The sequence below is a fragment of the Stomoxys calcitrans genome, chromosome 4 (assembly GCF_963082655.1).
Source record: "Stomoxys calcitrans chromosome 4, idStoCalc2.1, whole genome shotgun sequence".
NCBI lineage: Eukaryota > Metazoa > Arthropoda > Insecta > Diptera > Muscidae > Stomoxys > Stomoxys calcitrans.
In genome coordinates this window covers 115,499,934-115,512,787 of record NC_081555.1, presented here as the reverse complement: position 1 = coordinate 115,512,787, position 12,854 = coordinate 115,499,934, and the positions used below count along the sequence as shown (strand labels likewise).

Here is a 12,854-nt window from a genome sequence, read left to right as displayed (position 1 = left end):
GGTAATAGACACGGATTCCGACCATACTTGCCATGGATGTTGGAGGATTAAGGAGAAATTCATTATAGGAAGTAAAATCGGGAGGTCAGATTATACGGGAATTGGAGATCGTAGGTGAAACTATGCAAAATTTCACCTAAATCCCATAAGAATTGCTCTCTCTAGGGGCTCAAGAAGTACAATTGGGAGATTGGTTTGTATGGGAGCTTTAAACGGTTAAGGACCGATTGAGACTATACTTTACAAAAATGTTGGGACTCATAAAAGAAACTTGTTTGTAAAATTTCAGCCAAAGCGGATAAGAATTGCGCCCTCTAGAGGCTCAATTCAGGAGATCGGTTTAAATGAGATTTTTATGTATGTATATATAGTCCGATATAGACGGCGACCAAGAATAGATATAATCGGAGTTGAAAATTGCTTGACACTGTAAACCTAGTAATAAAATGAACGAAAAACAAGATATGATCCAGTTTAGACCACAATTAAATTATATGTTGGAGACCTGTGTAATATGTCAGTCAATTCGAATAAGAATTGCGTCCTTTGGGGGCTCAAGAAGTAAATTAGAGAGATCGATTTATATGGGGGCTGTATCGGGCTATAGACCGATTCAGACCATAATAAACACGTATGTTGATGGTCATGAGAGGATCCGTCGTACAAAATTTCAGGCAAATCGGATAATAATTGCGACCTCTAGGGGCTCAAGAATTCAAGATCCCAGATCGGTTTATATGGCAGCTATATCAGGTAATGAACCGATTTGAATCATACTTGGCACAGTTGTTGGATATCATAACAAAACACGTCGTGCAGAATTTCATTCCAATCGGATGAGAATTGCGTCCTCTAGAGGCTCAAGAAGTCAAGACCCAAGATCGGTTTATATGACAGATATACCAGGTTATGGACCGATATGGCCCATTTACAATCCCAACCGACAAACGGCTACCTTTACACCTTTGAAAGTTAGCGTGTTTTCGACAGACAGACGGACGGACATGGCTAGATCGACTTAAAATATCACGACGATCAAGAATATATATATTGGGTTGCCCAAAAAGTAATTGCGGATTTTTTAAAAGAAAGTAAATGCATTTTTAATAAAACTTAGAATGAACTTTAATCAAATATACTTTTTTTACACATTGTTTCTAAAGCAAGCTAAAAGTAACAGCTGATAACTGACAGAAGAAAGAATGCAATTACAGAGTCACAAGCTGTGAAAAAATTTGTCAACGCCGACTATATGAAAAATCCGCAATTACTTTTTGGTCAACCCAATACTTTATGTAGTCTTAGACGAATATTTCGAGGAGTTACAAACAGAATGACGAAATCAGCTTACCCCACCCTATGGTGGAGGATATAAAAATAATTGAAAGTTTACCTTAAAAGGATTTTTTTTCCACATTTTTTTGCGAAAATTTCATTAGAATTTTTAATTCAAAGAAATTTCATTAAAATTTTGTCCTCAAAGAAAATTTCATTGAAATTTTGCCTTTAAAGAAAATGTCATTGTAATTTTGTATTCACAGAAAAATTTAACTGAAATTACGAGTATATCCTTTGGGAAAATATACTTGAGTTATTATACCCTGCACCATAGGAAGGGGGGTATACTAATTTCGTCATTCTGTTTGTAACTCCCCGAAATATTCGTCTGAGACCCCATAAGGTATATATATTCCGTCCGTCCGTTTGTCTGTCGAAAGCTCGCTTAATTTCGAAGGAGTAAAGCTAGCCGCTTAAAATTTTGCACAAATTCTTCTTATTAGTATAGGTCGGTTGGGATTGTAAATGGGCTATATCGGTCCACGTTTTGAAATAGCTGCCATATTAACCGATCTGGGATCTTGACTTCTTGAGCCCCTAGAGGGCACAATTCCTATCCGATTTGACTGAAATTTTGCACGACGTGTTTTATTATGACTTCCAACAACTGTGTTAAGTATGGTTGAAATCGGTCCATAACCTGATAGAGCTGTCATATAAGCCTATCTGGGGTCTTGACTTCTTGAGCCTCTAGAGCCTCTAGAGAGCGCAATTCTTATCCGATTTGAATGAATTTCAGCACGAAGTATTTTGTTATGATATCCAACAACTATGTTAAGAATAGTTCAAATCGGTCCATAACCTGATATAGCTGCCATATAAACCGATTTGGAGTCCTTTTGTTTTTTTTTTTTTAATTTAACATTTCATGACATTTAAATCTTTAAGGACAATATTTTTTTTTTTTTTTGAAAATTTAATTACTAACGCATTTCTAAAACTTTTTCCTTCCTCATTTGAAGAATTGAAGACTCATCATATATAGCCAAAATTAATCACTGTTCCTAGTAGCAATTCAAGAAAATTATTTCCTACCAAAATTTAAGAAAAATCCGACCAAAACCGATCAAAAATAATCAACTGTTGTGAAAGCCAAATAGAATGCTATAGAATATATTTTTACCCATCACCGAACAGTTGGCCATTTTGCCATTCCATTTGGAACACATCAAATTACATTATATACAATTTCAACGCTACGCGACGAGATTGTCGTTATTCATACAGGATCTAGATACATATGGCCGTCCGTCCGTTTGATGAAATCATTATACAGCCTTTAGTTTAAAAATGACCTCTATCTTGATATAGTAACCTTCATATTGATCTCCCGAAAAGAAATCTTGAGTTGATAAAGTCGTATTCTTGACCCCATTTCAATGAACAAACGTGCCGAGTTCAGATAAAGCGGTCCCCCAGGGAGGGGGGCTTAAACCCTCCCCACCAATTTTCGCCGTTTCAGTGAGTTGCATGGACGCTGAGTATGGACTAGATTCGGCCATATTTGTATGCAGCTGCCACATATCCCTGTTTTCCGACTGAAGGCTTTGAACGCACAAAAGCCGCATTTACTATCCACAATTTATGAAATTTAAAGGAGATCCCTTTACACTCCTACCATTTATAGTCAACATCAGAACTTACGACCTGAAACAGTGAGACCCCTCGTATCAGTATATGGCTCCTCGACTTCCATGGTTCTTTTTCTACACTCTTAACGATTATACAGAAACGACAAGGAGTGATTTTTTCGATAATTATCTTGGATTTATATGTATATTGGAAAAACCTACCAAGAATTGAGGTCAGCCTATCAACCTACCAAGACAATAAAAACCTACTAATTTTGGTAGGAAACTACCAAAAATGGCAACACTGCCTCTGTTTAGAAAACTTACATATTTGAGCACAAGTCTGTGCTCTTATAGCCCAGGTGCCGTATGAGATATTCATTAATTGATATTTCATACGCCACCAAGTACAATGGATGAACCGGATTAGCTATCGATTTTTGAGACATTAACGAAGATTTTATGTCTGTCTTCACTAAAACTGCATTAATTGTGTTTCTTTCTTTGCAATCTTTTCCGCTAAATCCCAAGACACTTTAAGAATTCATTAAATCAATAAATAATATGTGATACAAGAAATTGTAATTGGAATGCCTTCTGGCCAAATTTTGCTATTTGGTTATCATTCTGAATTTCAAAATTGTGAATGCAAATTAAGGAAATACAAATCGTGTTGTAGATAAGCATATGCTACAGGACCGCAATCACGCATTGTTGCATTGTCATCATTCAATTTACATGCTGTCATCTTTTCAATGGATGTTAAAACATTTGCCAAACGTGACGACAATGGTATAATCAACAAAAATTGATTATTGCAAACTCCTACATGGCAAGCCATTGCATTATGGCAGCGAATGAAAATATGTGAGTAATTATGTAAATTATGAAAAATTATATAGAATAATATCCTGCGCCGCACATTCGTAATTCACACATTCATTTATATTCATTGCTAATGAAATGATTTTAAATAAATGAAATTTTTCGCCGAGATTATGGTTGAAAGGACTAAGGCTCACAAACAATTTTAAATATGTAATTTCTATGAAATATTTAATCTGTGGCAAAAGTTAAAGCTGCAAATGTTTTATCAAACGGTGCAGCTGTCACCGAATAACTATGAGCGCACACTATCTGGAATTTTGAGCTTCGAGCTGTGTGGTGCTTATTGTGGTTGCGAGGAGCACAGCTGTTTTAATACTGAGTGCCTATGATGCTTGATATAAGAAGGCGAGCTATATGCACCTTTAAGCAACCAATGGCCATGAGCAGGGACGTAGCCTGAATCTTATTTAGGACTACAAAACAGTAATGTATACGTGCTAACATTAGCAAAATGCAAAGTTCTCGCGGCGGTCTGTCTTTTGAACCGGACCGAGTAGGCTCATCGATGTAGCTAGACCACGATCGTCACCTTAAAATACAAATGTGGCTACAACAACAGCATCAGCACACAGTCCATTAACTCATTATGGTCGTGAAAATTTCAAGTTAGAATCTAGGTCAATAGAATAAAACACACTACAGATCAGGGAAGTAGCCAGAATTTAATTTTGTTTATAAATTGAATATTTCCAAAATTCTTCCGTTACTGTGAATTTCAGTAAAATCGAATTATAAATTCACCTTTTATGGGACAAAAATATTCAATCCTTCCGATCGGTTACATATAGCAGCTACAGCCAAGTCTGGACCGATCTGGCCCGTATTGAACAGGGATGTTAAGAAGCCTAACACAGCTTGCTTTAACAAATTGGACATTAGCTGAAATTTGTTTGTTTTGAAATAATACGCCTGTTATTGGCCCAAGACCCTTAATGGAGAGATCGAGCTATATGGCAGTTATATCAAAATATAGTCGGGTCGTAACTATATTCGGTACGAATGTCGAAAGATCTAACGCAACTTGATTAACGCGAAGCCTTTCGGGTCGACGCAGTCCGAGTTAAGGGAGTGGGCGATGAATGCGCATAAACACTGTCGAACAGCAAAACGGTCGGTAGGGCGGCGAAAATCCTATGGGGGGATCCAGATCGTGAGAAGACGAGGCTATTACTGGCAGGAAGTAAGAAGGAAGTTGGTATAGCTATTGGTATCATAACGAGACACATAGGACTACGAGCTCACTTATGTAAAATCGGTGCAGCAAGTGATAGCATGTGTAAGGCATGCGAGGAAGATGATGAGACGTTGGAGAATTTCCTTTGCTATTGCCCGGCTATCAAGTCTAACAGATACCGACACTAAGGTGGAAATACAATACCTGACATGAACCAACTTAAGGAAGTGGTATTGAAAACAATTAAAGAATTCCTAACTTGAAATTTTATTTCTAGAGGTTACTTTATAGCCGGTAACTGGCTTTTTGGGTCATTTTTTGGGCCTTAAAACTTAAATCGGGATATGGGTCTGTATTGCAGTTATATTAAAATCAAGAACTCGGATGTCGAGGAGCTAACTCGGTTTACCAACATTCCGCGAAATTGGACAATAAAAAATGGTTTTATGGGCACAAGACCTTAAATAGAGAAATCGGTCTATATTTCAGCTATATCCCAATATGAACCGATCTGAAACAAATTAAACAAGAATGTAAAGGGGCTTTACATAACTCACTATTTCAAACTTTTACGAAAGCGGATATAACTTGCGGTTTTTATGGGCATTAGACACTAAATCGGCAGATCGGTTCATATGACAGCTATATTAAAATACAATCCGATCTGAACCATATTCAGGTCTTATGTCGGGACGCTTAAAAAAAACTCACCGTTTCAAGTTTCAGCGAAATCGGATAATAAGTGAAGCTTTTATGGACTTCAGACCCTAAATCGGCAGATCGGTCTATATGACAGCTATATCTAAATTTGTCGGGATGCTTAAAACAACAAAATGTTTAAAATTTCAGAGAAATCGGATAAAAAACAAAGGTTTTATGGGCTTCAGATCTTATACGGCTGATCGGTCTATATGGCAGCTATATCTCAATATTGTCCGATCTTAAGCATATTTGAATCGGATGTCGGGAGGCCTAAATCTACTCGATGTTTCAAATTTTGGTGAACAAGAAGATCGGCTAAGAAATATAGCATTTATGGCCTTCAGACCCTTTATCGGCAGTTCGGTCTATATAGCAGCTATATTCAAATATGGTCCGATTTGGCCCGTTCAAGAGCTTAACCTGCGTGCAACAAAAATACGTTTCTGTGCAAAATTTCAGCTCAATATCTCAATTTTTGAAGGCTGTAGAGTGATTAGAACAGACGGACAAACAAACGGACAGATAGATACACGGACACCGTTAAATCGTCTTAGAATTTTACGACGATCCGAAATATATATACTTTGTATGGTCGGAAATTGATATTTCGATGTGTTGCAAACGGAATGACTAAATGAATTTACCTCCTACACTACGGTTGGGGTATAAAAAATGTACTTAAAATTTTTTTTTTTTTTGTCGGAGCGGAGCGGATTTTGGGATTCAAACCGCTTGGCTCCAAGTTAAAAAAATATTGCTCCCGCTCAGTCAAAAATAGGAATACCCAGCTCCGCTCCACTCTTCTCCGAATCCCTGGTTTCAACTCACCCTTGTCCTAGTCGCAAGCCTGTTGCAGTTTTCCAATACTGTGGTGCTCTTGAAACTTTCCCATTATTGAATAGCATTTTGCTCCTTGCTTGGATCAGTCAGTTATTTAGACCATCATGCCAGACGGCTAAAATGTTATACCCACCACTATGGGATGGGGGTATAGTAATCTAGTCAATCCGTTTGTAATACCTCGAAATATTCGTCTAAAATCTCATAAAGTATATATTGGTTGCCCAAAAAGTAATTGCGGATTTTTTAAAAGAAAGTAAATGCATTTTTAATAAAACTTAGAATGAACTTTAATCAAATATACTTTTTTTACACTTTTTTTCTAAAGCAAGCTAAAAGTAGCAGCTGATAACTGACAGAAGAAAGAATGCAATTACAGAGTCACAAGCTGTGAAAAAAATTGTCAACGCCGACTATATGAAAAATCCGCAATTACTTTTTGGGCAACCCAATATATTTTTGATTCTCTCGCCATTCTGAGTCGAAGTAACCATGTCCGTCCGTCTGTCGAAATCCCGATAGAGATTGAACGCGTAAAGCTAGCCGCTTGATACTTAATATTGATTTAGATCATTGGGGATTGCAAATAGACCATATCAGTTCCGATTTGGATATAGCTCCCACATTAACCGATCTCCCGATTTGACTTCTTGAGCCTCTGGAAGCCTCAATTTTCAACCGATTTGGCTGAATCTTTGTATCCAGTGTTCTGTTATGACTTCCAACAACTGTGTTAAGTACGGTACAAATCGGTCTACAACCTGATATAGCTCCCATATAAACCGATCTCCCGATTTGACTTCCTGGGCCGCTGGAAGCCCCAATTTTTTACCGATTTGGCTTAAATTTTGCACATAATGTTCTGCTATGACCTCCAACAACTGTGCCAAATACGGTCCAAATCTGTGTATAACCTGATATAGCTCCCATATAAACCGATCTCTCGATTTGACTTCTGGATTTCCTTCCGATTTGGCTGAAATTTTGCATGTGGTGTTCCGTTATGACTTCCAACAACTGTTTCAACTACGGTTCAAATCGGTCTATAATCTGATTAGCTCCGATACAAACTGATCTCACGATTTGACTTCGTGAGCCCCTGTAAGCCGCAGTTTTCATCCGATTTGGCTGAAATTTTGCACATAGTGTTATTCTATTCTGTGTTATGACTTCCAACGACTGTGTTAAGTACGGTTCAAATCTGTGTATAATCTCATATAGCTACCATATAAACCGATCTCCCGATTAGACTTCTTGAGCCCCTGGAAGCCGCAATTTTTGTCCGATTTGGCTGAAATTTTACACTTGGTGTTTTGTTATGACTTTTAACAACTGTGTCAAGTACGGTCCAAATCGTTCTATAACCTGTTATAGCTCCCATATAAACCGATAGCCTGATTTGTCTTCTTGAGCCCTTATAAACCGCAATTTTTTTTTCGATTTGTCTGAAATTTTGCATATTGTCTTTGGCTATGACTTCCAACAACTGTGCCAAGTACGGCCAAAATTAGTCTATAACCTGATATAGCTCCCATGTAAACCGGTTTTTGATCATACTTGATCGGGTCCCAGAAGCTATAATTTTTGATGGTTTGGTATGTAGAACAAATTTATCATCCATCCAGAATCCATGGTGGTGGGTTCCCAAGATTCGGTCCGGCCGAACTTAGCGCGCTTTCACTTGTTTTTTTTTTTTTAACGATGCTACAAACGGATTTACTCCCTTTTCCATGGCAATAAGTATAGAAAATTTCTTGCCACAGTATCCTTATACATTTAGTAAAACTACAATACCTTCAAATATTTTCTTTATGTGTATTTGCTTAAAGTTTTGCTAAATCCTAATGTAACAATTAACAAAAATATTTTCCCTTAAAACGCAGCAAACCATGAAGGGAACTTTTCATAACAAATGTGTTCTTAAGCGCCTTAAAATTTAAGCAACCAAATTTCTCCTCTACAAAACTACTTTCCTTCATGGCACACAATGTTCCATTTAAAATACTCTTTCTTTGAAAAAATGAAAATAAGAAGTTGCTTTGATATGCCTTAGGTCGCAACACATCTCCCTGGCACTTCAACTCGATTACGAAAATTTATTAAGAGCCATCGAAGAGCTGCCTGCTAGAAGTGTTTACCATTAACAATGTTACACCCATTTGCATATTAATAAAGCCTGATTTTCTGCCCTTTGGGGTATAAACACCACCCTCCTCCAAATACTCTCTGTAGCATATACCAAAATAAATTCGGTTTCATGTAAAATCTTAGATCGTTGAGAGCAAAAATGAATTAAATCGTAAAAATTTAGCAATAAAACTAAAAGGGAAGACATCATATTGCTGAAGTACTTGAGGCTATTGAACTCAAAAAGTCAGCATTATAATAAAATCTTAATAAGACATTTCGAAAATTTTAATTTTCTGTAAATTATTTAGTTCATTTTTATTCTCACCAATAATTCTCATGTGAACATTCTCTTGCCTTTGAGGGATTTTACAAATTTAATGTATACACGCTGAGGTAGGTGATTCATTGATGTGAGAATATTTGTCTTATTCCGTGTGTTTGCGACCATGTATTACAGTATGTGTCGATGTGTGGGTTAATCATAAATGTGTATATTTGTATTTGTACGTGTATATCTGCATTGTTCATCCATTACATTGTTTGTCAGAGATATTTTAGAGATGATTTCAGATAGCTAGTATTGTAAAACGACATTGCATTCACTAACAGTAAGTTGGATGCTGGGAAAGTGTGAGTATACAGTGCAGGACTTAGAATCGGTGCCAAACTGGCGATTTTCCCAAATTTTAAAAATGACGTAGCTTATACTAGCCAAGTGTCAAAGAATAAATGCTACAAAAGTAACAGCACCATAGTAGCATGCGGCGGATTAATATCCGCATCTTCTTATCAATGTAACCTAACAGCTACAGACATACAGGAGCTTCAACAAAACACCTTTTGTTGGAAAACCCTTTGTATAAAGGCAATGCAAATTAACTTTCCAATAGTTCCGAAATGCACTTAAAATGCGCTTATGACCCTCTTTAATGTTCGTTTAGAAACTTGGTATCCTGTTGATATATCTATGATCAGATACATAGTGTTGCACAAAAATTTCTGTTTTTTTTTTCAATGTATGATTGATTTGAAATATTGATGTTTTTACGTATTCAGCACATGTTAGTTTTTCTTTCTTTGGCATACGGATGATTTGTGGCAAAAGAAAAAATACAGTCAAATCGACATTCGAACATTCGTTTTGGTTCCGGAGATATTCAAACAGCAAATTGTTATGCAAAGAGAGAATTTCATTTGAACAGGAAGTGTCGATACATAAGGAAACCACATAAAGAATATTTCATCTATTAAAGTGATGATGATTTTTCTTTTTGTTGCAAACACAGATGCAGAATGTTAAAAGAGGTAGCTTATTGAAATGAAATAAATTACAACTGCAGAGTATCAAAAATATGACATGAGTTGAAAGCGAAGGGGATAGATTGAATATCAATCCTTACATTAAAATTGAATTTACAGATTTAATAGATGAATAAAAAAAATTCAAATGAACGAGGCCCACCACCAAGGAAATATAGTATCTTTTTTATTGTATTTAACCCGACTATACCCATTAATATTAATATCAATCAGGATCATATTTGGTTTCAATACCGAGAAGTTTACAGTTTCAAATTCCAGAGAATTCGATTGATAAACAGGTTTATAGGGCTTAAGACCCAAAATCGACAGATCGGAATATGACAGTACTCGGTACTCAGTTCTGATGCCAGGTGGCCTAATGCAACTCACTGATCCCAATTTCAGCCAAATCGGGTAATAAATCTGGTTCAGATATCGGGTGGCCCAAACCAAATCATTGTTCCAAAATATCAGCGAAATCAGATAACAAACCAGTAAGGAAAGGCAAAAGTCGGGCGGTGCCGACTGTATACTACTAATCTAGTCGTTCCTATAAAGTATGTATATTTTTGATCGTCTTGACATTCTGAGTCGATCTAGCCATGTCTGTAAGTCCGTCCTTGTCTCCGTCCGTCTGTGGAAATCAAGATAGCAGTTGAACTCGTTGAGCTAGCTGCACGAAATTTTGTAAAACTACTTCTTATGGATGTAGGTCACTGGAGATTACAAATGGACCATATCGGTTCAGATTTTGATATTGCTCATATATAAAGTGGTCCTTCGACTTGACTTCTTCACCTTCCAGAAGCTGCAATTATTAACCGATTCAAATTTTTAATGTGTTGCGCCCATAAAAGGCGCATTTATTGTCCGATTTAGCAAAAATTTGAGACAGTGAGTTGTGTTAGGTCCTTCGACATCCTTCTTTATTTCGCCCAGATCGGTCCAGATTTGGATACAGCTGCCATATAGACCGATCTCTCGATTTAAGGTTTTGGGGCCATAAAAAGACGCGTTTATTGTCCGAGTTCGCCGAAATTTGGGACAGTGAGTTGTGTTAGGCTGTTCGACATTTTTCGCAACTTGGCCCAAATCGGTCCAGATTTGGATATAACTGCCATATAGACCGATATGGGGCATAAGGCATGCATTTTCACCGGGTTTTGACGAAAGGTGGTTAACATAAATACCCGAGTTGGTGGGTATCCAAAGTTTTTCCCCGCCGAACTTATCGCCTTTTTACTTATTTTCTTTATTCAAAGATGTCGGTTCGATTCGGCCAGGCCGAATCTTATATACCCTCCAACGTGTATCGGATTTGTCAAGTTCTTTGAACTACTTTTTCAAGTATATTTGGGCTATATGAAGTTATTGGACGATATAGACTGTACTTGTCATGCCGTCATAGATAATATCCATAGAAAATATCAACTCGAAAATTTCAGGCAAATTTAATAATAATTGCGTGCTCAAGAGGCTCAGAAAGTCAAATTAAGGGACCTTTTTATATGGCAGCTATGTTAGGTTATAAACCTATTTAGATCATACTTGACACAGTTGTTAAAAGTCAAATCAGGAGATCAGTTTATATGGCAGCTATATCAGGTTATGGACTGATTTAGATCATACTTCAAACAGTTGTTGGAAGTCACAGAAAAACGTTATTTGCAAAATCATCTAAATCGGATAAGAATTGCGCCCTCTAGAAGCTCAAGAAGTCTAATCGGGTGATCGGTTTATATGGTGACTATATCAGGTTATAGACAGATTAAGATCAAACTTGGCACAGTCGTTGGAAATCATACCAAAGCGACATATGCTAAATTTCAACCAAATTTTATAATCATTGCTCCCTCTAGATGCACAAGAAGTCTTATCAGGAGATCGGTTTATAAGGCAGCCTTATCAGGTTATGGACTGATTTAGACCCTGCTAAGCACCGTTGTTAGAAGTCAACACAAAACGCTTCGTGCAAAATTTCAACCAAATCGGTAAAGAATTGCGTCCTCGATAAGCTCAAGATGTCATGGACCGATTTGGCCCATTTACAATCCCAACTAACCTAGGCTAATAGGAAATATTCTTGCAAAATTTCAAGCGCCTAGCATTACTCCTTCGAAAGTTAGCGTGCTTTCAACAGACAGACAGACGGACGGACGAGCATGCCTAGATTGACATAAAATGTCACAATGATCAAGAATATATATACTCTATGGTGTATTAGACGAATATTTCGAGGTGTTACAAACGGAATGGCGAAATTAGTATACCCCGTCCAATGGTGGAGGGTATACAAATTAGACTATCACACCAATGGTTGATGTTGCACAAATTTCATAGAGCGAAACCTTAAATTGTCCTACAAATTCATAAAATTCGAGAAGCTCTAATTCAAACTTTCATTCAATTCGCCTTTTATATTTTTTTCTTTATTTTCAGATACTTTTCGCATTAGACGTGCTTCCATTTCCCGTTTCGGGTCAATGGCAAAGCAAGAACCCCTCATAGTTGTCGATGAGTCTCAAATTGTCGAGGAGGAAGACCAAGAGAGCAATGAAGCACCATCGAACAAAGCCAGTCTGGACATAGATTCACCGGTAAATCCTTATCTGCTCTCACCATGGCGCGATCCAAGAGAGAGCCGCAAACATTCTCTGCCCTCACAACAAGTCACCGAAGGTATTACCGCCAGCCAAGTGAGGCGCCTCTCAGAGCGCGGAGGCGAAGGTTCAGGACCTTCGCCCAAAGAGGCTGCCTTTTTGGCTACTCTCTCACAGGCTCCAGCACCCTCGGGACGGCGCCACTCGGTGGTGACCATATCGAAAGTACCCACAACCATATTCGGAAGGGCGCGCCGCGAATCTGTGGCCGCATTACCAAAGTGAGTTGGGGAAGGGGGTTGGTTGGTT

General features: G+C 37.6%; 1 protein-coding gene across 3 annotated transcripts in view; it reads left to right on the top strand.

Moving 5' to 3' along the window:
- The window catches only part of LOC106081960 (uncharacterized), a 612,487-nt gene that overhangs the window by 596,937 nt on the left and 2,696 nt on the right, over positions 1-12,854 (top strand). For all 3 annotated transcript variants that reach the window (XR_009398108.1, XM_059367731.1, XM_059367730.1), the window contains one exon: positions 12,385-12,826. Coding sequence is in view for 2 of the 3 variants with exons in the window: in XM_059367731.1 (XP_059223714.1) it covers positions 12,385-12,826 (442 nt within the window). In the remaining variant the exon portion in view is untranslated. The remainder of the gene's footprint in view (positions 1-12,384; positions 12,827-12,854) is intronic.